General features: G+C 35.5%; 2 protein-coding genes across 5 annotated transcripts in view; one reads left to right on the forward strand and one right to left on the reverse strand.

Annotated features, from left to right (window-relative positions):
- Positions 1-17,423, reverse strand: part of LOC145660718 (tetratricopeptide repeat protein 27) — a 126,029-nt gene extending 108,606 nt beyond the window's left edge. Inside the window, exons 1-3 of one of the 3 annotated variants that reach the window (XR_014126868.1) lie at positions 16,943-17,423; positions 6,137-6,302; positions 1,014-1,266 (exon numbers count right to left, since the gene is read on the reverse strand). Coding sequence is in view for 2 of the 3 variants with exons in the window: in XM_081726084.1 (XP_081582210.1) it covers positions 1,014-1,266; positions 6,137-6,302; positions 16,943-17,012 (489 nt within the window). In the remaining variant the exon portion in view is untranslated. The remainder of the gene's footprint in view (positions 1-1,013; positions 1,267-6,136; positions 6,303-16,942) is intronic. The other 2 variants (XM_081726084.1, XM_081726085.1) reach the window with 2 other exon arrangements.
- The window catches only part of LOC145660721 (histone deacetylase 8-like), a 270,630-nt gene that overhangs the window by 77,681 nt on the left and 166,073 nt on the right, over positions 1-26,876 (forward strand). The window lies entirely within an intron of this gene.

Genomic DNA, 26,876 nt, shown 5'->3' on the forward strand with positions numbered 1-26,876 from the left:
CTCCCGTTTCTTCCCGCTTTCTTCATTCCACCATTTCATTCATTTCTCATCATCACCGTCTCCTTTAGCCTAACCGGCATAACCGTGGGACGTAAAACTCAAAGATTTCATTTTTTTTTTCAAATATCAGTCAGATATTCATTTTTAGTGAGTAATAATAAAAAACAAACCAAACCCCAAATTAAAACAAATACTGGGATGTTTTTTTTTAAATGAAATCTTTCATTATCCGGCTAGACTAAAGGAGACTGATGAGAAATGAACGAAATGGTGGAACGAAGAAAGTGGGAGAAAACGGGAGAACCACGAGAAAACCCACGTACACGGTGTTTGTCCACGACAAACGTACTGTGCGAGCAGTGATCGAACAAAAGACTCTATGCACCAGAGGTGAACGCTCTCCAACTGAGCCACCACTGCCCCTAGGGTGTCTCTCTATAACAGGGTCAAGGATATACAGCGAATTTCCTAAAACACTCAAAAATCAGCAAGTCATTTAACACATTTAAAAGCATTTTAAAAAATTTACTTGTTCAATGACAAACGATTACTGTCTAGCACTCATAATACGTATAACTTACTGTGACACTACATAGCGAATGTATTTTTGCTTTCTTTCTTCCATCTTGCCACGAAATGAATTTTATATTTCACTTGCTTCAAATCTATCGCAGATTTAGGATACTTTTAATTTTTTTTAAATCTTGTATTTGCTTGTATATGTATCTATTTTTTTTTTAATTCTCATTTTTAGTACGCTGATTTGATCTTATTTGCTTGCTTTGAATTTAATATTTTTATTACTGTGCGATTTACTTTTTGTTTCTTAATGAAAAGAGTTTGGTGTTAGAAGAGGCTTGGCATGAATCTCACCCGCTTCAATTTGTATCTGAATTTGACTGCTTCATTATCATGAAGGAATTCCACTTAAAGAGCTTACAGATGTAATATACTTCTCCATAAAAGCACACCCGATCTTTTCTTGTAACATTTTAAGATTGAAATTCATTTACCTCAAGTAAGTGAAGAAGGTCAAGACATTTGTGTAATATTACTTGAGCCAACAGTAGATATTCAACATGGCGCACGGCGTTGAAGTAGCTCTCTCCATCCAACACCACGCATTCACTTACAGCTTCATTTTCAGAAGAGTCCCCAAGCCATGGATACACTTCACACGGCGATCGCTGAAGTGAAGGTCCCGTCCAGTTGCTCTGAACAAATAATTCAAGAGATGATATGCCTATGATAAGTACTTCGAACTGGCTGTAAAAAGACAACAATACTTAAATATAAATATGAAAGTAAGAAAGGTAAACTAATAAATCAAATGCACTTAAAACTACAACTAACTATGTAAAATAAACGATAAGACTAACCTCAGAGTTCCAATCTGTTTATCCCAACGAAATCATTTCAAGGGTTGATACTGCTCTCGTCTTCCTCGTTCCAAGTAGAAAACCGATTAGCTCACTGAGCTCACATATTTATTTGTCCATAACTAACATTATATAAATCGTAAATCGTGACATTGGCAAAAAAATAATTCTACCACACACTACAAAAGAAAACTTCCTTGAACTAAATAAAAGGAATACAAAACTTTTTTTAAATGTCAAATTATAACTTCATATAATATAACTTATGTACAGTTTGCTACCTTATAACCGTATTATCAATACTATCATTCAGAAAATTTACATTTCAAGTTTACTTATTAATTCGCGGTATGATATGCCTAGGGACGTGATAAAGGAGCAATTGTCATACTTGTAGCTTTATAAAATAGTACAATGTACAAAGGTCATATTTTCTGAAATGATAGCTTCATACTATAAAAATTTGTGTTTAGTTTTTGCGTTTATTTAGTTTTTGTGATTTTTTTTTTCGGTATAGATAAATGGCAGAACTATTTCTTGGCAAACATATCATGATTCAGTTAATGTTAGATATGGACAAAGAAATATGTGAGTTCAGTGAATAAATAGATTTTCGTAGTTGGAGCGACCGAGGATAAGAGAAGTAACAATTCTTGAAATTATTTCCTTGGGATGTAAGGTTGATTGGACATATTATTTAGTACAGAAAGTCGCGCCACGTTAATTTAGGTAAAATAATTTCAACTAATAAAAGTTAAAAAAAAAAGCAAACGAAAAACTGAACATCCAGAGTAGATTGATTTAAATCACCTGGTATTTTAAATAAACGTCGTTGATTTAAACCAAATTCTGAGATAAATTAATTTGAAGTGAAAATAAGTGAGATCTCGTCTGTTCTGTTAGTTCGATTATGGAAGATAATAATCATAATACAATCAGACGCAAAAGTATGTAGAGTACAGTGAGAAAACGAGTGTTTCAATCAGAGGATGATTCAGGGAAATCTCGTTTTGAATAGGTAACGGGACAATTCTGCGTTCATTTCTTCGTAACACAGGTTTTGTAAATCGTTAACTACTTCACCGGGAAAATAACTATCGAGATTTACAATGAAAATTCTTTTGTGTGCGCGTCTGCTTGTTCGTTCCCAAATAATACAGGCGAATTTCGGGTGACGCGATCCCCTCTTTGAAACTTAAAAATGTCGTACATTTTACATAGCTTTAGTTTCGTGTCGCAAACTAGTTCTGGACCGCCCGCCTTTTTTTTTTTTTTTTTTTTTTTTTTTTTTTTTTTTTTTTTTTGTAATATGTTCCTACCAAATATCAATAACTTTAATAAAGAAAGTGCCATGTTGATAAACGTTGATGTACTTTTTTCTTAATACTTAAGAAACATTGTTTAGGATTGAAATAGGTTAACGATTGGAGATTAATTCAAAATTCAACTCTAGTACTCTCACTTAAATGACATAATTAACATTTAATACTAATTCCTAATGTTTCTTTTTCAGTACATGACTCAGTTCCGTGAGAGAGAATGGAGGCAGAAATCTATGATGGATTCGTGTCTCCAAAATGGACCAAACCTATTTCATTGTGATCAAATTTTGGGATCGGACGGGCTAAGGAAGGTGTTGAACTTCATCTCTATGTTCCTGAAACCACGTCCTTACATCTGCAGCTGTGTGATTGGGCGCCTTATGATCTTAAAATAAGGGGCCATAGCCTGCAAACAACATTTGGACCATATAATGTGCTTGGTCGCCATTAAAATATCAATTAGTGATGTGACTCATAATCGTCAGGACAAGCCCATCTGAAAAGAAAGATATTGCGGTCCACAGCACCACAGAGCTGCCGTCATTTTTCACGGTTGGGCGAAGACACTGCTCATTATACGCTTCTTTGGGCGTCCGTAACTCAGAAAACCGTCTGTGTGTGAAATAAGGAGAACGAGACTCATCCGACCATATCACATGTTTCCAGCCATCACCGGTTCATATTGCATGTTTATGAGACTGGTGTCATGCTAAAGCGTTGATATCCTTATCAGTGGTTTCGCCCGTGCAACCTGACCCCGTATGTCCATGCCACATAACTCGCATCGTAATTGTCTACACAGGCTGTAGGAAATGCTGCTTGAATTCTTCCGTCACTTGAACCGCAGTCGTACGACGGCAATCCGCTTTAATTATCGGCGCGGCCTGTCACTAAGGGTTTTTTCTTCACTGTTTCTCTTCGTTAATGCACTTTTGCCGTGACTTCTGTAGGCGGTCATCACCTTAAAATCAATTATCACACTCATCCCTTTCGTCACGCTCGCACTACATAACCGAGTGCCAACAATCTACCCTCTTTGAAAACCAGAATCCATTTTACACTATCACCATGGTCGTACATTTTATACTATCACCGTCTGCTGAGTTCACTGCACACTTTCGTTCTACTGCTTCTTACGTAGTAGGGAGTTCGCCATAACATACTACCACTACTAGTCGGCACCTGACCGTTTCGGGAACAGGTCAAAACTCCCACAGCCAAAACCCCCACACTCAAGAAATGTCAAAACGCCCACACAAATGGACAAATCTCCCAAATACACGAACGGTCATAACCCTCACAGCCAAAACTCCCACACTTAAGAAATGTCAAAACGCCCACACAATCGGTCATAACTCCCACACAAACGGACAAATCTCCCAAATGCACGAACGGTCATAACTCCCACAGCCAAAACCCCCACACTGGTAATCGGTCATAACCTCCAATGGTCATAACTTCCACATAAATGGACAAAACCCCCACACAATCGGACAAATCTCCCACACTCTGAAATGATCCTGGTTGCATGTCTTGCCCTTGTACTTTTTAATAACATTTTTATTCCACTTAAACTGATGTTGCAACTATTCTTCCTGCACTGTTTTCTAATGATAGAAACACTAAAGTGGGCGTCATAAAGAGCTGCAACAAAGATGTGCAATCACGATCATTTCAGAGTGTAGGGGATTTGTCCGATTGTGTGGGGTTTTTGTCCATTTGTGTGGGAGTTTTGTCCATTTATGTGGGGATTATGACCGTTGTTATGTGTGGCTGTTTTGTCCATTTGTGTGGGAGTTATGACCGATTGTGTGGGCGTTTTGACATTTCTTGAGTGTGGGAGTTTTGGCTCTGGGGGTTTTGACCGTTCGTGCGTTTGAAAGATTTGTCCATTTGTGTGGGAGTTACGACCGATGGTGTGGGCGTTTTGACATTTCTTGAATGTGGGAGTTTTGACCTAGACCCACCGTTTTCACATCTGGCGCGTATTTATTAAATAAGTGTATGTATATTTATTACTGTAAAATCATTAACAGATATTTTGTTAGAACAGTAGGACTGCCATATTTATGTCAGGTACGGCTGTAAGCCTACCTCTACATATCTTACAACGAATAAATAGATGTGTTTGGTAATTAATTATTTAAGATTACATGCTGAATTTAGGACAGTGATAAAACCAGAAGTTATTTAATTCCAACTGCTAATTATTATTGCAACGGAGAAATTAAATTAAATGTTAATAGTGTTTCATTCATAAATTAAATTTTACTTGATTACCACTGTTTAAAATTATTTACTCCCGAAGATATTCCTTGATACCAATATATAGCCTAATAATGCATTTCATATTATCAATGTATTCCTCTATAGACATTTATAAATAGTTTCATATTCACCTGTTAAAAGAATTCACAAGTCTTCCTGTATTCACTCCAAGCATTTGTGATGAGTTAAGATTTGATATCAAAAAACCCGCAACTACTGTTGGGCAATACGGAAAATAAAAAAAAATAATTAAAAAATCCGCACATTTATCGTTTCTTTTAAACTGTCAATCAGAATGAAAGTCAGATTCCAATCATTTATGTGTTATTTTCCAAATGTTCTTTTAATACTATGGAAATATTATTATTTGCTAAGGATGCCTTTGAATCGCTAATACTTACAACTTATCTGTATACAATAGCAATAAAGAGTTAGGCAATCTGAATATGTCAGGTTGAATTCCATTCACATTACTGAAAAGGATGCATATTCAAATATTCATTAAAAGTGATACCGTATATATTCGAATCTAAGACGCACTTTTTCTGATAAAACTTCAGATGTGAATTGGGTGATGTGTCTTGCAATCGCATACAAAATGATAGTGGAAGTTTGTGTTCAGACAGTGACAGTGCTTAAGCAGGATGTTGCCTCTTCACACTGTAAGATAGTCTGTTTAATCTTGAGATTTAAATGGTTAGTTTGAACAAATAAACCCGTATGATTTAATTTGTACTGTCAAATTCTGACGTACTTCAAAGAATATCCAGTATGCTTCTTAGAATTTAATGCAAGAAATTGGCACAAATTTTTAAGTTTAGAAATGGGAATGCGTCTTAGATTCAAGTATATACGGTAATACCCTAAAAGCACCCAAAATTATCAGCTGTGAACGTTTCAGTGAAAAGTGATTGCTTCTCGTAATTCCACAGACAATGTTAGCTTTCTGAAAGGACCTGTGCTGAAGAAGGCAATAATTTGTTGCCGAAACTTTCATAGTTGATATTATATTTCTGGGTGTTTTTCGGGTAAATACTATATATATATATATATATATATATATATATATATATATATATATATTGACAGTTGATAGATGTCAATGATTTATCGTTTATGGTGACAAGCTATTTATTTTTAAGAACTCACTCAAAAGGAAGAATTTACCTTGAAGGTTCTGAATTATGTAAATAACTTTCCACACGATCTCGCACTCGATTTGGCCATGGGCATCCTCTATCTGTGCTGTTATCCAAAATCTTTCGACAAAGGTCGGAACTCAATATTTCTTCATATTTTCCCGCTAAAAATTCATCTACAAATGTAGTGCAGACTGCAAAGAAAAGAAAAAGAGTAATAATTGAAAAATGATTCATGCATTACAAAATCTTTTAAAGTATAATAAGTAGTTATTATTATTATTATTATTATTATTATTATTATTATTATTATTATTATTAAGTATTTTGCCTTTTGGCAGGTCCTGGGATAAGTTTTTTTCTTATTTATTTTTTTCTTAATTTTCAGTTTGGGCCTGGAAATGTTTCTTCCATGTTTCTCGATTTTCAGCTTCTTTTAATTCCCAATATTTTCTTCTATTTTTCAAATCGTCGATTGTTTGTGTTTTTCTTCTTCCTATTCCTCGCCTTCCTTCCATCTTTCTTTCTATGGCGGTATGAAGAAGACCACTTCTTCGCAAGATGTGTCAAATCCAATTGGCTTTTCTACCAAGGGTGATGGCTGGAAGCGTCCTCTTCTCTCCTATTTATTTTAAAACATCTTCATTTGGTACTCGCTTTCTCCATTTTATCTTCTCCATCTTCGTCCAACACCACATTTCGAAGGTCTAAATATTTCTTCTCTAACTTCCGTAATGTCCAAATAGTTAACGTAAACAAAACACTATGCATATGTAACAGAAAAAGCACAAAAGATTTGGCCACGAATAAATTTTCGTATAGCTTTAGGATCCACGGAAATATTAGTAAAAGGCGAAAGATTTATACAATTTGAAGGAAAACCAGAGTTGTCTAAAACGGCAGTAGTCACAACCTAGTTTTACAATCAACAGTGATGTATAGTGAGTAATAGTATGTTAAATCTGAAGTAGATTTTTAGTTATAACAATCGTCACATTATAATTACACTGAAGACATAATAATAATTTAACTCACATGTACTTAGTTCATCTATATTATTTTCTGCAGAATATTCAGAACTTGGTTGACATTGCAAAAGTGCTCAGTGTTTCCATCTGTTGGTCTTTACTGAACTATACTTTTTATAAACACTGATTACTCCGTTCTACATATGGTAATAATGTGAATATACTATAGGTAGGAAAGATACTTGTCTAGGATTGCCAGATTTTGTAAACGAAAAACCGGGACCCCAATCTCAGGCAATATATAAGGTCCGAGTTCCCACTCATTTGGTCAGAATCAGTTGATTACTTGTCTTTTCCATTTACTACTCACAATTTCTCAGTTCATTCTATATGCAGTTAACACAAATGAAGCCCCACAAGGAATATATAAAGAATGTGAAAAGGTAAATTAAAAAGAGGTGCCTGGAGTCCCTTATTCAGAATTCCGATTTCTTGTGTTTAATAGATCCTAAACATTACCAGCCGCGCAAATGTCTTTAACATTGGTGCGGGACGGGTGGGAGGGGACGGGTAACACTTCCCATGATCTTATTTTTTTAAAAGCGATGTTCAAAATATTTGTGAAGTTGAAAAACAATTCTGTGGAGGACCAGGAAAGCAGAGTTGTCTTCAATATTGGGAGGAGGGCAGATTTGAGGCTTAATCTCGGGGGATATCAATTTCATCTCACTTTCTTTTGCGGCATTGGGACACAAATCATCACATTTCTCAAAAATTAAAAAAAAAAAAAAAAAATCATATCGGATTATTGGGGGGGGGGCAGTCCTCCCAGTTCCAAGATGGAGATGACATGTACCCCCGCCGGGATTTGCGCCAGTGGTAGAATCATGAGTTGTCAAAATTTTTCTTACGTTCACATATTGAACAAGTTATGAGGTGACAAACATTTTATGTTAAAATAATTAAGAAAGAACCCAATTCAAGGTAAGATGAACAATAAAAACAAATGTGAATTCATATAAAACATTATGATTGCGAGAATTCGAGGTCCTTTTTGCCGGTGGTCTTTCATCATGGACATTCTGATTGTTAGTCTTTGGGCTGTTGGTCTCCACTCAGACCTTACAAGATTCACTTTTATTGTCTTGAAAGTTTGTTGAAAGACAGAGACAAAATGTTAGTTAATCGACATCCATAATTGTAGTCAGAAATCAAGAACGTTTTACAGCATCTACAATGTTTAAAAAAGTTATTGTGCGTATTCTAGAGTTGAAGTTTCAAACAACTCTGAGACATCGATTAGTACGCCTTCTGCTCAGCCACTATTATCATTGGCATCAGAGAAGATGTTATAAGAACGACGAAGGTAGTCAAGACCAAGATGTCATTTATCACACATTTAAACTGATATTTCCAGATAGTGCAAATGACTCAAACATTAAACTGGGAGGAACGAAGTGTGTATATTTAATTACCAATGGTCTTACTCATGATCTCGAAGATCATTCAAGTCAGTGTGATGACATTGTAATTTGTTTTCGATGAATTCCTTAATAAGATATCTTAGAGATGCCAGATAGACAAATTTCTAAATATTTGATATAAACAGAAGACAGAGTATTTCAACAGAGCTGTTGAAAAGAATCTACTAAATATCAGGCTGTCTACAAAATAATGCGCCTCAGGAAGACAAAATTAATAATAAATTTATTGTGATTTGAAAATAACATTATGAAACCATGTACGCATAATTTTATTTCATGACCTTCTGTCTTTTTTCTCGCAACACTGTAAAACCTCATCGCTATAGCACTTCTGAGCTTTGTGGTCAAAAAAATAAATAAGTATGGTATGTGGTTCTCACAGGTTTCCTTTCGAACAAACAACACCTGCAGAGACCGAAATAAATGAAAATCGGACAGTGCCAGCCAGGGTTGGCTGGTTTAAACCAGCTCTTTTTTTTTATTTATTTACTTATTTAAAGGTTTAAACCAAAAAACGGAAAATGTTCGTAAAAGTGTAAGTGTTTGTAAAATCTTGATGAACACACATTTGTAGATTATCACGTTTCACTCCCGTATATTATTCGTATTGTATTCAGACCTAAATTCCCCATCCATTACTCAAAAATAGTACACTACAAAAGTAACTTTTTATATATATATATAAGTTTATAAATGTTTGTTTTGAGATTTTTGTAGTTTATTATTAATGTTATGTAATTGCAATCAAAGAAAAATTCTAAACATTGTTTCGTTTCAATAATAATAACTATTCATAAAATACATCGAAAATGCCAACTTTTTGTGTGTGTGTGGGGGGGGGTCATACAAACCCCACGAGAGGCATTTAGTGAAATGAGAAGTATCTTTGGTATCTATTTATGTATAAATGAATCTGAGCCAAAGTGGACTCAAATAATTCGTATCTTTATTCACTTTTCTTATTGATATGCAGATTAAGTCGGTGTATTTCTTTAATTTGGACCAATAAAAGTCGTTGTTAACTAACTTGAACTAAATTAGTTCTTCTGTACTCCGTAGTACTTTGAAATTGTTCATATGTAATTCTGTGTAATGGTTTCACTTGTGCAACTGTTTATCTTTTTGTCCTTCTGAAATGACTTGACAGTTATATTAAGAAGCATGTAAAGATCAGTACAACGTTTTATTATTATTATTATTATTATTATTATTATCAGGATTCCTTCGTGAGTGAGTCTGCAGACGTATCGCATTTGTGGCCAATTAGTCCTGGTTCCGAATTCAAATGGAGGACAATTTCTCTCGGATGTAACTCGAGAAGCGGTTTTTATTCCGCTTTAAGCTTACGTGACCCCTTCCAGCATAACCCGGTTGTTGCATAATAACATCAAGGGAAACAAGCTTATTTCTGTCCATATCTGATATGAATACATAAAGCAAATTATTTAAAAAAAAAAAAAACTGATTTAAACCAAAAAAAGTTTTTTTTTTTCAATAAAAACCATGGTTTTTGCCAACCGTGGTGCCAGCCCAGGTCTATACAATGGATGCATTAAAACCTACTATTCAAGTGTTTTCAATTTCAGGCGATCTGTCGCTGCCAGAGTGGTATACGACACACTTGCTGTTCATCAGTTTCGGCTGTTTCTTCTCAATTGCTACGCACAATCGCGCTAACTGTCGCCATTACAGGTCCGAACTCCTCTCGACTCATTTTGCCCGGTAGAAGCAGATAGTGATGCACGAGCCCCTTTCAATCACATCAAAACGCGCTGTATAACCTTCTTGGAAGTAAGTGAGGTTTTCATAAACCTACCTTTGATGACAATGTTTTCCGCATATTGTTATTGTAGTTATCCAGTTTTCATCACTTTTCATCAACTTCTTCAGAAATGGCTCAAGTGCGTTATGTTCAGTAGAGATCGCGGACACAAATCAGACGGAAAACATGAGATGAGATCTTCTAACGGTAAGTTTAATGTTTATGCCGGCTAGGCTAAAGGAGACGGTGATGACTAGAAATGAATGAAATAGTGGAATGAAGAAAGTGAGTGGAAACGGGAGAACCCCGAAAAAATCCACGCACTGGGTGTTTCTCAACCACAATGCCCACTTCACGAGAGGTGGGATCGAACCAAGGACCCCATGCACCAGAGGTGAATGCTCAATTACTCAGATACAACGGCCCCAGAAATCTCATGAAATAAATGTTTCTGAGTCAGAGCATGCAGCATCCAAAAGTCGATTCAAAAACAAAAAAAAAAAAAAAGCCAGGTTTCTTCAAATGGTTAAACACTGCTTGGTGATGGATATTCAGGTCCTTTGTGATGTGAGTGCTCACATGAGGGTTTTGCTGAACTTTTGCCAGTCTATCCTCTTTTGCTGTAATTGATCGTCCGCAATATCGAAATTTCCAGAACGAAAGTGAATGAACCCTCTTTTAACTTCTGCTTTTGGTAATGATTCTTGATACGCAGCATAAACTTCTTTACGCACCTGCACAGCATTTGCGCCTTTATCAAATAAAGTATCCTGGCCCTCGCATTCTTAATCTGTACGAAAATATCTTAGGAAGTGCAACCAACAGAATGAAAGCGATTAAGGGAGTGAACAACACCAAGAGCAGAGATTTCAAGCAGAAAAGCAGAGCATTTCAAGGGTGACTAAAATGTCTCGGGAAGTGCATGTAAACTGTTAAGATATTTTTTGTAAAATTCTTGGTGCAGTTTTCCCAAATGTTGTCAAAGAAAAAAAAAAAAAAAGGAATTTTACGGCTAAAATAAGGGACTGCATAAGGGATATATAAAATATATTAATTTTCACCTACACAGAAAGTAAGAAAACTGTGTTTTTTGGGGTTAAGTGCATGAGAGTAGATCTAGAAATACGAAACATAACCTCAACTCAAATTAACTTGCCTTAACATTTTGGACCTACTCAGAGGTACACACATTATTTATGTTTACAAGATTAGTGTTACTAAGATAAAAACACAGTGCTGGTGGAGTTCTGGTGCACCACATTCTGGAAGATTTATAGATAAAATTGAATACCTTGCATGAAAAGACATATTTATAAGCAAGAGTTCTGTATATGCGACAGAATTAAATACAAAGTAATACGGCTGCATTTTAGGTTTACAAGTGTTTACGGTTACAAGAGTAAAACCATTAAAACTGCTATACAATGGAAAAAATAAATGAGCGCATATGAAAGATGACTCTATTAGACGCTATTTTACACCGGCAGTATTTCTCCACAGTGCATAGAAGCTATAGTTATGTTTACAAGTGGAGTGTTACAAGTATGAAATCACGACAAGTGCTATTGAAACACGTATCGTCAAAATTCAATTCTTTTCACTATTCTCGCTTACACGCATACCCACCATTGTTCACGCACCAGGTTTGGCCTCCCTGACGTGTGTTAGATAGTATTCGTGCTTTTTAGTGGGTTGGTTTGTTTTTTGTACTACAGTTTGTATGTCATACATTTAGAAGCCGAATTTATTCGCAAACCGTAAAACAATTGTAATTTTCCAACAAATATTTCTCGTGGCGCCCTTGAACTTTGTCTATGCTAAGGATATATTTTCATATCGCCCACCGCAAATATTTTAGGCGACAATAAGAAAATTATTAAAATAATTGTATTTTTTAACAATTATTTCGAGTGGTGCGTCAAAGGTAAACCTGCACGATAAACACTACGAGTGTTGCAACGTATGCTATAATTGTTGATAATTCTCAGTATTTATACCGGTAACCATGTTCACAACAGTCAGTCTGTCTGCATCACAAGAGTTATTTCCTGTAAGTCACAAACGTTCAGCCACTGAGAAAAACACATCACTATACAAATGAATATAATATAGAACCATGATCGAAGTGCTTGCATATTACACGCGAAACGGTATGATTACAACAGAGTTGAAAAAAAAAGTCAAATTTCTATGCACTTTCTCTCAGCGCCGTTTAAATGTTTCACTTCGAAAGACCTGTCAGGTATTTTGCTAAAGGAATAAATAATAATAATAATAATAATAAATGGTACATGAGTTCTAATAGGAGCTGTGATCATAGTTTCAAATCTTTGATTCCGTTGCTGTGCGTCTAATTCATAGGACCGCAGCCCCAGCAGCATCGCTCTACCCTGAACAGGAAGAGGCAATTCTTGTTTATGCTGGCCATCTATTAAGGTTTTCAGAATAAATAATAGGTTTTTGTGCAGGGTTTGAAAAAACCCGGGTTTTTTTGAAAAAGCCCAACCCACCTGGGCCCATGTGGGTCTTTTCGGGTATTTTCGGGTTTAATCGGGTTTTTTCGGGTTTAATTGGGTTTTTTCGAAATATTTCAATGTCTTTGGGGTAAAAGTGTTAAAATGTGATTTATATTTCAAGATTATCATTGTCACAACTTGCAACAATTTTCTATTCACTGCTGTTTTGAAAAATTGGCCGCCATTTCGAAATTTTACGTTAGATCGCCGCCAAAATATATACATCTAATTTAGAGTGTATCGTGCTTATATTCTAAAAAATTTCAACTTAAAAGACCGAAAATTGCACTTTGTAGCGTGGATACCCGCTATTTTTTTTAAAGCCACAATTTTGAAATTGTACGCTGGTATACCGCCAAAATCTATACTGGAAATTTAGTGTGTCTCGTGCTTGTACCCTGGAAATTTAAATTTAAAACATCGAAGGTGGTATGTGTTATACAGGCAGACGAACGAACAAATATAGATTGAATCATCCCAGAAGCCTCAGTGACGTTTGCCAAATATGAACACCAAATATATTAATTTAACAGCGTAAAATAAATGGTTTTATTTGAAAGTCACTTTCGATATTTTGTGCGTTCAATTAGGTGAAATTCCCGAGCATTTGTTGCAAGACGTTTCTTTCCAGAAAATTAATTTAGAAAATTAACAAAGATATAATTCATATTTTATAAAGTAAATGTCTTAAATGAAATTAAATATCTTCCAGCGTAAAATAAATAGTTTTATTGTTGAAGTATTCAGTTCCGATGCTTTGTGCGTTCAATTGCGGGAATTTCCCGAGCATTTCTTCGCGACTATTTTCCCCCTCGAAAATGCAGTTTTCTTTACTGTACATCGAAACTTCCACTAGTACGGAAGTTTGAATTCAGCACTTAAAGTAGTAAGTGTTACGTAGTTTTCAGAACTCTGAGCATTAAGCTTCTTAAATTGGACAAAAAGTTTTACGCTATTGTTGGTGTTGATCCTAAAGAATGCTTATTTGAAGAATACCAACAAATAACTGAACTAAACTGTTATTGTTGGAAAACTAAATTTTACTGAAGAATACTTGTGTTACCATCAAAGGTAAGAAATAATACTAATAGTTTTACTAATGTACTACATATTTACTGGTGGTACTGGCACATATGGCTTTAAACTCGTCAAACGTAGGGGAGACCGGGGCACATTGTCACAAGGGGCACGTTGTCACAATAGCAATTCTGAAAAAAGCGAAAACATTAGCGCGCCGGTGCTGCTTTCTTGTTTACTTACTAGATGTCACTACTAACTGTACTTGTTTGGAGATGCGCGGGAACAACGGTGCTGCGTCAGTTGAACTTTGTCTATTTTCAGTGCCGGAATGTAAATTTTCCGAGTCCTGAAATTGCTGTTTCGTGTGTTCGTGAAAGCGGTAGAAGCAAATATTTTTGTGTGTGTTATGTAGATTACAAATAGAGCTTCATAGTGTGCTACTTTGAATGCACCTAATCTTGTCGTTTGAGTTGAGTTGAGTTGATTTTAGTTTAGCGTCCCTTTCAGTAGCGAGGCTATATGAGACGTGGACCTACTGATTAACGTGGAATCCGAACCACATGAGCTCCCGCCGGGAATCGAACCCGGGTCTTCTACGCCAAAGGCGCGTACGCTAACCGCTTAGCCTCTTGTCGTTTGGTATAAATATTTTGTAAAAGAAGTAATGGCGACGCGTGGGGCAAGTTGTCACAAATAAGACAGGGCATGTTGTCACTGTGACAATGTGCCCCACTCTGTTTCGCAGACAGTGAGAATATACTAAAGAAAGACAGAGAGGAAAGCACCACCAATTGAAGATCTGCTGGTTGCAGCAAGAGCTATGAAAAGAAATAACAACCCCATATCAATACGTAGGCCTAAAGCTGCTAAAGAATTTCATGTCCACTACAGAACATTTACATTAGGTTACTCTTCGTAATACTAGGAAGTATTACTAGTATCATACCATAACAAGTTTTGCACATATAATTTGGACTCACTACAAAAGAGGTTTGCGATTTGGCTTACAACTATGCAAAACGCTAGGATTGAAATGGCCATAGTCGTGGAAAGAAAAGGCCATTGCTGGCCCAGACTGGTATCCGGTATTTCTGAAGACATGGTGATCTTGCTATAAGAACTCCCCAAGGAAACAGTTTTGCACCTATAAACAATGTCAACGAAGATCCAAAGAAGATTACGATTCTTCCTCAGAGGACGACGATACATTGTGTTCAGTTTATGGCGATCCATACAGTACGAGTACATGTAGCGAGAAGTGGATTCAGTGCATTCGATGTACGGAATCGGCCTACGAAAACTGAGGGAAGCAGAACTTGTTTTACGTGTGTATTAACTGTGACTCTGACGATGACCTCCAGGTATGGTACTTTGTAGAAGCAAAAGGATAAACATTTTCAAACTAGTTTGCGGTGCGTACTAATAAAACGCAACTAAACTTCGTAATAATATTTACTCCTCTTCTAGCTATACAGTAGTCCTATCAGAGGAATTCTTTGCAATTCATAAACTACAATCAGAAACAACTTAAATGCAATTGGTTAATTTTGTGTTGGCTTATTGGAGAAGTAGGCTATGATTTGATAATTTCGTCATTTTGTTATGACCTTTCAGTTTGTAGTTTTGATTCCTTAGCTATGAGTTAGTTCTGTTTTCATGGCAGTTTTGGTTTTCCTACAAAGCTTGATGTAACAATAAATCTTTTAGGTTGAGAAAATATAAGCTATGGAGCCCAAGGCATATATGACAGTTTTAAGAGTGGTTCAATATTGATTCAACAATCACAAGGTCCCCCTATTTTTTACCTATTTAACTAATATAGTTTCCCCTTTCATTTAATTATGTTTTGATTCTCTTTCAGACGCTAAGTATTTAATGCTGGTAACATTTACAGTCTTTTTGCTTTAGTAATAGTTGCATTAATAATATCTACCAATTTCTGGAAAGTGCCACAAGAATAACATGTGACAATTTGCCCCGTATATTGTGACACTTACCCCGCATATAGGGTACATTGTCACAACTGTATTGATCATAAAACATAGTACATAAGTCCAGTTCAGAGCGAGTTACAATGGACAGAAAATATATGTTATGCACAAGATAATAAAGTATGTGTATACTAAAAATTATAATTTTCGGCCTTAGACGAGCATCACAAAAAAATAAAACGTGAAAATTGTGACAATGTGCCCCGGTGTCCCCTATGAGAGATAACGTCCCTCGGTATAGCCGAGTCGGCGAGCATACTATTTACGGAAAGTATTTTCTAAAATATAAAATTGCATTTTTTCAAATAGGCTATAAGCATAATCAATACATTAATTTGTTATATAATTATCTCAAGCTAAGGTAAGGTTTTTTTTCATTTATTAAGTGCATTCAGAACTTTATAAAGGTCTTATGTAGAATGTTGTATACGTTAACGTGAAAGCATTTAATTCGCCCGAGGAAAGTCCAAAATTTGATAAAAATCACTTTCAATGTGATCAACTTAGTTGTAGCAATAATATATTAACAAAAAGTTCAAAAACCCAGGTGGGTTTTAAGGTGGATTTTTTCAGGTGGGTCCAACCCGAAAAAACCCGGTGGGTTTTTTCGGGCTGGGCCCACTTGGGCAAACCCTGTTTTTGTGGTATATAGTTCGTAGACTTATAATGAATCTGTACACGATTATAGAGACACACACCACAAAAATACCACCATAGAATGTCCGAGGGGATAAACTTTTTAATAAGGCCGCTTTAAAAGGGTAGAGTAGGGTAGGGTACAGTAGAGTAAGATAGGGATAAGTAGAGTACGTAGGAGTAAGAACGGGTTAGTTTAAGTTTAGGATAGTTTTGATCCATTTTCATAAAATTAATAGAGTGTAATTTCTTGTTTCTAAGTGACTATACTAACTGTCGCGGGCATTGTAAAGTTATCCCTATGTGAGTATTATTAAACTATTAGAGTGATTATTTTTAATTTGACGAATCTTATAGAACGTATAATTACTTCGTTTATAGAAGAACATATGAGAATGACATTTACATTAGTTATTTTATTAAATGTCGAATGTTACTGTAAGCAATCATTACATACCACTGGGTTTTCTCCTCTTTAATAATACATACTCAGCTTCTCTTACGACTTTCAGTTTTGCATCTTCCATGTCAAAGAGTAATTTAACTACGATATCGTTCAATTTATAATTCTAACACAATGAAGAACGTTCTTCTCTAGAAAGCGACATGCAAAAACGTGGATGAAATTTTGCCCTTGCACTAATTACATTGTTGCCAGTCCACGGTAGTAGCAGTGTAGCATTTCCCCACTCCAACAATTTTATATGTTTTTCTTCTCTACACCAGTAATATATATTAAAATTTTACGTGGGGCCCAATTCATGTGCATTTTTTAAAAGTTATATTAACGCCCCACGATCTGGCTTAACTAAAAGGCCCGCAATGCGGGAGGTCCGGAGATCAAAAAGGGGCCATTTAAGTTTCGAACATCATAATTTTCGGATGATAAAATTATGTGACGTTGCAACTATATCCAATCTTTTGCCTGTGAAAACTGCAACATCTGACCTATTGAAAAACAAACAAACAAACAAACAAACAAACAATAAAAGCATTATGAGCACTTTAGAGCCCACTCAGAGGGAAGTCACACCTGTAAAAAATTAACGTTTTTTTGATTGAAACTAAAACAAAACGTTCTCAGTTTATTAACTGTTGTATACAACAACTAAATAGCCTACATTAGAGATTCTTTACTCCCTTAGTTTGAAACGATAGCTTTAATTGTTACTAGTGTGACTTCCCTCACGAGTCGCCTAAGAACAACTCGCGACTTGTTTTTTAATCGTTGGGCTGAGATAACTTTCACGAGATACAAAACAACACTTGTCAGACGATAACAGAAATCTCACTCGATTAGTCAGAGTGAGACTTGTGTGTTGAACGGAGAAAAACGGCGATGTATCAGAGTTTAATATGGTGGGCAAACAGCTGGGAACGGCATTTCGGAATCAGCACGACATATCGGGTTTTCTCGATCTCCGATGCTTAGCGTTTTCCGAAGGTGAGAAAAGTAATGTGAAACCAGCATCAAACCAAACCACAAGAATTATGATGGCCATATTTGACTTAAAATGTCGGACGTCGTAAACTCTCAAGGTTGGTGGAATAGGATAGGGAGAAAACTGCGACACAATTATTAGGAGACTTTAAAAATGGGCAAAGCACAAATGTCTGTGGTCACAGACTTCACCGTACATTGTCATAGTGGCCCTACACTATAATCCTCAACGAATGGAATGAGCATTTGCCAATCACCATTGGAAAGAACAGCAATAACATATTACACAGTCGATGAATCACGATACTTGCTTCCATAGGCTAGCTAGAATTTTATGTTTAGGTATACAGAAAGAAAACAAATTAGGAGTTGTGCCTTGTTAATAGTAGTATTGTCTAGGGTTCTCGTCAACAATGGAACAGCAGGTAGTCTATGAAACTGGTACGTGACGATACCTTGCCAGGTAGGGCCGCCCCGGCCCTGGGTAGGTCCCTGGGGGAGGAAGATTTATTGTCTGGGCAATAGAAGGGGATGGAGTATTCCTGGAAAGTAGAATAATCCTTTTCCTTGTTGAAACATGATCCTACACGATTCTTTAATCGATATTTCAAAAATTATAATCAAATTAAAATTAAAAATATATTTCAGATTATGGGAACTTCAGTATATGGCTTAAAACGCGATCCCTAGCTCCCACAACCTTTTCCCATTAATTTAATTATGACCGTACTTTTAAAAGCTCATAACTACTCGAACACTCTTATTTGACTTGTAGTTTTAAAATTATTTATCTCGTAACTACTCGAACGTTTTGTGTGAAAGTATTAAGAACTCCTTCTAAAAAATGTTCTGAAAATGTTTTTAAAAGTATGATTTTTAATGGTGGTTCGTTCTACTACGTAAAGTAAGCCGTTTTAAGATGAGCTACATTAACTTCGAAAATATTAACAGAACAGAACAAAATAGAAATAAGATATGTAGGAACGGGAAGGAAAGGAATGAATATTTATTTTTCATTTTTCGGTGTGAAGTGCACTCCGTATTCCTTCTAGCTTGCTTCTGAAATGAGAGACTCCAGCGCTACAACAAGGATGATATAGCCATGTGCTCTCTTCACTTGTAGCTCCCGACTGAAATGAGAAAATTCTAAGTTCCCATTGCCTCCGCTACAAAAATGTCCTTGCGATCTGATTGGTAAGCCAAGTCTGATTTACCTCCACCTATTACTGTTTAACCAGGAGAGATGGTTTGCTGTCAATCATTCCCTTTATTTGTGTTTTCCTCTTCCTTTTGCCCCATTAATACTAATCGTTTCTTGTTTGAACAGGTAAACACATCCCTTCCCCCGCGATGATTGACTAGCTATATTGTTCTTTACTACTGGCTGAGCACACATTTCTTGTCGCGAAAGGATGAATGCTTCTTTATTCTCCACTCTGACCACTTTTGTGTCTGGCGGCAGGTCATCTCCCCTCCCACCTCTCTTCTCACACTGGGTGACGAACAGTGTGCGTAGGTTACTTTCCCACCCACTGAGAACGCTAGTTGAAACTTCGGCGGTAGTTGAATTTATTGAAGCCCCTATTCAATACCAATATTCCGTTGGACGACCAATTGGCATCAATAAGCAGTGTTTAGACACCAATATTCCTTCTTGAATGGTTGATTGCTCTTTTGTGTATTCAGAGACAAAAAAATGGATGGTCTGTTCTTTGTGAAAGCATACAAGACTTACTGAGATATATGTCGAAATGAAGCCAATAAATTTCAAAGCTGACATCGGGTTTCATTCCTTCGTTCAAAACATACAACTCATTAAAGTCAAATTTCTATTGCTGGTTGACCCCGCCTTAACGAATTTTCTAGTTCTTTGTAGTTATTAGTTCGGCTGTCTCATAAATCTCCGTGTGTTATTGAAACACGACAATTTGGCTCCTCTTAAGAGAGGAGGCTGGTACGATTCTAGACAGACGATTTACAAAATAAAATTTGGCGACTACAAAGTTTTCGCACAGTATGGAACGGTCTGATAACCGTTAATACTTTGAAGAAAATGAGATTAAATGACCATAGAAAAATCTATTCCTTGATCTTGCAAGATGCTTACAAACGAAATATTCCTTTCTTTTGCTGTTTGTAGACTGAACCCAAGCGGTATTACAAAAAGAAAAAATTGCGCTTGCTATATCCCACCCCCTCTTATGTTAATTAATAAATATCTTATATAAACCCACCGCGCCAATTCCAAACTAAGTTTACTCTTGCGACACGTTAAGTTGTGGTTATTGAGCAGTCTAAAACTTGTTTTTCTCCTTTATGTGGTTGTCAAAAGAAGATATTAAAATCAAGTAAGTTTTTATATAAGATTATTGCTTATATATATATATATATATATATATATATATATATATATATATATATATATATATATATATATATATATATATATATATATATATATATTTGTATTGAGAGTGGAGGGAACCCCTAGAAAACTCACGCACACGGTGTCTGCCCATCACAATTTATTTAAAAAATCCAAAACACTTGTTTTTGTCATAAGAATGCTAATTTGCACAAGGATCGAAGCCTTCCACAAGGAAACCTCCCTAGAAAAATAAGACATATTGTCTTTCTTATGAAAATAATTAACGTGGTGTAGAAACGAACCAAGAATTTTCACCAAGAGAAACGAACGGAGAAAACTCAACCACACAGCCATTATGTTTTAAACCGGGGAAACCAAGACTGAGCCATCGCGTCCTTACAATTTAGAGTATTACTAACCCTCCGCGTTTCCCAAACCGAAGAAAACCACCCCGTGAACGAACGGAGTCCCCACACGAACGAGAGATATTTGCTTTTGAAAAGGTTAGTTGATGGTCGTACCAGACCCGCCGGGCCCCCTTGAATGTTGTGAATATTTATTTATTTGTTCATGAATTGGTTTACGGTTAACCAAATTATTGTTTGAAGACTATGTCGTAGTTTCGTCTCGTCTCACATAAGCAATCCAAAACTATGTTGTTTGAAGACTATGTTTTAGTTTCGTCTCGTCTCGTGGGCAATTTAAGAAGCGAACTGTTGTTTGAAGACTATGTTTTAGTCTCGTTTCATTTCATAGGCAGTCCAAACATTACATTGTTAGAACAGTACAGTAGGTGAGACTGAACTTCTACACCCGAAAGGAAGAATGTTAACGGTACTTTACGTAATAATTATGTTCTAACATGGTCCTTTAATGGATGTGTTGGCAGAGGGGGCGTGTATGTCATTATGGGTTGATGACCTGCTTACGTGTGTTTGGAAAGTTCTTATATTTCTTTTTTTAGCTGTGGTGACATGTGTGTATTGTTGGAAAAGGTCATGTGCTCTTTTTCGAGTCTGTATGCGTGTCTGTACAGCCTCTATACTGGATATTTTAAAAAATAATAATGGAAATTTGAATTGGTTCGATTTGAATTAAATCTGTTGATACGTCATTCTGTATCACTTACTTCCGTAGTAGTGATTAAATTAATAATTCGTATGAGTGATTAAATTAATAATCCGTAGTAGTGATTAAATTAATAATATTGAATGTATTGACATTGATATATATATATATATATTGACATTGATATATATATATATATATAATTTGTTCGTTTGTTTTACAAACTCGTTGTTAAAAATAATGTTCGAATCTCATATTATACAAATGGATTTGACTAATAGAAACTTACATTGAGAAATATATAATTTGGAAAAAATGAAATATTTGAGTCCCACCATTATGCCTGTTTTTTTATATTGCTTCGCTTTAGAAAGAAAGCTCTTAAAAGTATATAGAAAGTGGGAACTTGCAAATTATTTTATTTGTTAAAAATAAGATGTTCGAACAATATGTGAGAGAATAAAAAAGATAGTCTCCTAATATATATATTTAACGGTTCGATTTCTATGAAATCTCATAAAGTGGTAGGAAACCATTTTATTAGAAGCTGAGAACACTTATAATGTGTAAAAGTTTATGTGATACGTACTGGGATTGAATCCGGGACCCTTAACACCATAGGTGAACACTGTATTGTACTGAGAATGAGCCTGGGACCCCCAAGAACCAGAGGTGAACACTGTATTGTAATGGGATCGAACCCGGGACCCTTAACACCATAGGTGAACACTGTATTGTATTGAGAATGAGCCTGGGACCCCCAAACACCAGAGGTGAACAGTGTATTGTAATGGGATCGAACCCGGGACCCTTAACACCAGAGGTGAACACTGTATTGTATTGAGAATGAGCCTGGGACCCCAAGCACCAGAGGTGAATGCTGTATTGTACTGAGAATGAGCCTGGTACCCTTAGCACCAGAGGTGAACGCTGTATTGTACTGGGATTGAACCCGGGACCCCCCAAGCACCAGAGGTGAACGTTGTATTGTACTGAGAATTATTGCAATTCTCACATGTAAATTGGCGAGAAAAAAAACATGGGAAATACGAAGTGTGTGTGTGTGTGTATGATTTGAATGGTTTATTTATTTATTTATTTTGTTAATATTCATCGTTTTATTGATTTGTTTATTCCTTATAGTTAACTCCGTGTTTACAACCAAGTTTGAAATACGGAGTGACTGAATTGTTCTTCCGTCTCTGAGAGAAGGCGAGCTTAGAATGAACACAATTTTATTTTTGTAAATGCCATTACTTCCGGGTCACTGCCTTAGACGCTTTCCCCTTGACCGTAAGAAAACTGTTTGGCGACATACTGAAATATTTTTTCCATTAACTATGATTGTCACAGCGATACTTATCGGCAGTGATGAAGAAGACAGATAGAAATTTTATGTTTCTTCCCTTTTACAAGATGTTTGGACAAACACGTAAATGTATTTTGTGACAATATCTGATTTTGGCAGAATATCTAATATCTGATGAAAGTGTTACATGTAAGCATTTTCCTTAATTAGATGAGAACCGCACATTGCTACAGGGGACCCTGTCTGAATGAGGAAAAATGGTAGCTTTTCCTTGAAAGGTCATTTACAGCGGTTGATGAAGTTGTAAATAAGAAATTTTTAGATTTCTTGGTGCAGCAATAAATAAATGATGTTAGCGGACATGATGACTTTATTTATAATTAATGAAATCGGGTTGAAAACCTGATGAAAACATGATGCTTGGGGGAGGGATACATTGAAATCCTTATATATATAGTATTGAAATAAAGTTTATTATTATTATTCTTTACACAATTCCATAGTGTGTGTGTGTTGAAAAACTTTATTTGTGTGTTTATTGAACTTTTTTCGTTAGTCATTCTAACAGAACGAAGTCTGATTTTTAAGGTGAGAACTTTTTAAATGCTAAACTGACATGTATTATTCACTTAATTATAATGAAAGTTTTTTGAATAATTATTGGAAAACTACACGAGTTGCTTCTGAGAAACATTGTCGGAGAATAAACCTACGACCATTTTGTAATCATGCAAGAGGGATAAGATTTTAAGTGTTTGCAATCTATTACTAAAGTTATTATTATTATTATTATTATTATTATTATTATTATTATTATTATTATTATTATTATTTCATTCTTTCGCTTCATTAGAAGGTCATTGTAAAAAATATTATGTTCGAACAATATGTGAGTGCACTAAAATAAGCTTGCTGTAAAAAATAAATATACGGTCCCTTAAGAACCGCGATGATGATTTACCAAAGGGCTAAAGACGGACCATTTACTTGTAGAGTTTTATTTGCTTAATTATAGTATGCTTAATTACAATATGTTTGATTCATTTGTTACGATTTTTAACTGTTATACCGATTGTGTACTGAAACATGATCACTTTAAAATCAGTTATACCTAATATATATATATATATATGCACGTTGTACAGATGGGACTTGAACTGTTTAAGTAAGCTCATTTGCCAATAGATGGCATACTAGTACGCTTTGGCAACATAGCTGATAATCTTTTAGGAAGGCAAATGTTTGAACTACGACTAGTATTTGCAGAAAGAAATGTTTTAGTCTTGGGGGAGGGAGGGAGCACTTTTCCCCAACATTATCGTGTTTTGATAGTAAATATTACTGAATGTTAGTTATTGCGGGGGTTTGCTAGTCACAAAACGCATACAATAGCTTTAATCTTAAGAAAGAAAATTTTACGGACCCCCTAAATATATTGGTTATTGAACACTGTCTTTTGATTTGAAAAAAAACTTGTTGTGTATCCTCGAAGCAAAATGAAATAATGGTCCTCCAACTAACTGGCTTTTGCATGTCAGATAGATTGCCTAGATTTTACCAGTATTATAGCAAAAGGAAATTATGTAGTCCTATTTGTAGCATATCCCTCTAACTAAGTGAGTTTTGCCTTTCAGATAGATTGCCTAGATTTTAGCAGTATTATAGCAAAAGGAAATTACTTACGACTATTGTAGTATAATAGTATAACTAGCGGAGGCCCTTTCACCCTTAGTTACGGACCAACATAGATTTTAACAGTATTATAGCAAAAGGAAATTATGTGGGGCTATTCGTACTATATCCCTCTAACTAAGTGAGTTTGGCTTTCAGATAGATTGCCTAGATTTTAGCAGTATTATAGCAAAAGGAAATTACGTACGACTATTGTAGTATAATAGTATAACTGGCGGGGGCCCCTTAGTTACGGACTAACTTAGATTTTAACAGTATTATAGCAAAAGGAAATTATGTGGGGGTATTTGTACCATGTTTTACCAACTGATATTGTGTCTCCCATTAGTTATTCCCTACAACTGCGGTTTTTTTTCTGAATAGGTAATAACATGATGATGATTATGTTCAACTGAAGGTCCATATGTGTTGGTGGGTCCCCCTTAGGGATTTGTAATATAATGAACGTTTGGTGGTTTAGTGATAGAAGAAGAATCAACTATGCTTTCACAAACTATATTTTATTAACAGAACACAATGATGAGAAGGGTTCTTGGTACTTATTTAATGCTATTAGTAGTATTTTACGGATAAAAAGAAATATATATCATACTGTACCTTTAAAATATAAATATATATATTCCGGAATAATAATAAATACGTCAACACGACGCTCGGAGATAAACTAAACTAAAGTTAATTTAAAATTTCTCCGACATATGTCACTGTTAGTGGTGGGAGGGGGAGAACACTTGATAGAACATGATATAACATGTATTTGATGTGTACGCTTATCATTTTTTCTTACGTCGGCGTGAGTTAAAGATCACAGAGAAAGCTTTCCTGATTATTAAACCTATTTTAATAGTATTAAATAAAGTATACAGGAATATCACTATATTTATTGAGGCCTGTTCTATTACAGACATTGAAGCTGTGCTAAGCGTTGTGGTGCTAGCAATTATATTAAAAGTACCGACTATCCCAGTTGAGATTTCTTTTTCTTCTTTTTTTGTGGATTGTGAACGGAGAACTAAGCCTTGAAAGGTATGTATTTCTTATGGTTATTATGATTTTTTTAAAAAAGAGAAAGAAATTATATAGTTTTTTAATTGTACTTGACTTGTATTTAACCAATATTAATGAACAAAGAGACTCTCTCTCTCTCTCTCTCTCTCTCTCTCTGTGTGTGTGTGTGTGTGTGTGTTTGTGGATATTTTTAATAGAATAGTTTATAATTCAATATAAGTGAATATATTTACTGATTGTTTCATAAAGTAACTTGATTGATTTCTATTTACATATGAATAATTAACTAAAGATGACTATTTTTTTCTTTTATATGATATCATGTGAGCGTTGCTTAAAAGAAGTATTTATTTGATCTTTTTTTATTAAAGTGGAGTTGATTACTCAAAATAGTTTTTTTTCTTTGTTTTATTTTTTAGATGGATTTCTTCTGCCCGACTGAAGAATTAAACCTTATTGATGAAATCTACCTGCAAGAGGTCTTGCGCGGTCTCAACGAGTACCCTAGGGTTTTTAGTACGTGGAAAGCCATTATGGAATTAAACAGACTTGGCCATAGGGGAGCGGTGAGATGCGAAGCCATATTGCGAACCCTTCGTGTCTTTGAAGGTAATGATATACTACTTCTCCAGCACTGTGTAAGCAGTGCTGACGTACTGGATTTGTTTGTGTACGGTTTTTTCCGTAGTAAAGAATCGTATGATTTGGCTCTAGATAAAGTTATGTATTTATTAGCTTGTGGGGAAGGTCAGGTAGATAGGATAAATGATACAGAGTTATCTGAGTTTTTTGATTTTGGCTCGCGATTTGTTTTGGAACCATGCTTAATCCCATCTGAAAATAATAATGCCATAGTCATGACCCCTCAAGAAACTCATAACTTGAGTCCTAATAATTTATATTTGTTATCAAATGAAGATTTAGCTTTTCTAAATGATAAAGCAGATGGGATTGGCAATTTAAATTCCGTTGAAATACCGATTGAAGAAGAAATGAGGAGATTGGTTGAAAATGAGGACAATGCTGTGGTTATACCCACGCAACAGGTCCAGGGAGAAAATCCTGTATACAATCCACCTGAATGTTGTGTACAGGATAATCGTGACTATGGGAACCAAATGATTTTTTCTCCTCAACCTGGACCGTCATCTGCTAGTGCCCCACCAATGGTTGGACATGGCAACATAAATAAGAATAGTACAAGTAGTACTACTGGTAGTCATAATAGTGGTAGTACAAGTGGTAGTAGCAGTGATAATAGTAATGGCGGGGATAATCAAAGAAATAGTAATTTCGAAGTTGTAAGACAAAGCAGACAAAGGTTTCATAAGTTTCATCTTACGGGGCATGAAATTGTCGTCAGACCTGTGGGTGATGAAAGGAATATTAATAACCCAGAGGCCTATATCGAAAGTTTAATTGATTTTGCGTTGGAACATGTGATCTCCAATGCACACCCCATGGACTACATTGGTTTATACGTTGAAAGTAGTAATAGTACTAAT

Source organism: Thermobia domestica, chromosome 9, assembly GCF_964235325.1.
Source record: "Thermobia domestica chromosome 9, izTheDome1.hap1.1, whole genome shotgun sequence".
NCBI lineage: Eukaryota > Metazoa > Arthropoda > Insecta > Zygentoma > Lepismatidae > Thermobia > Thermobia domestica.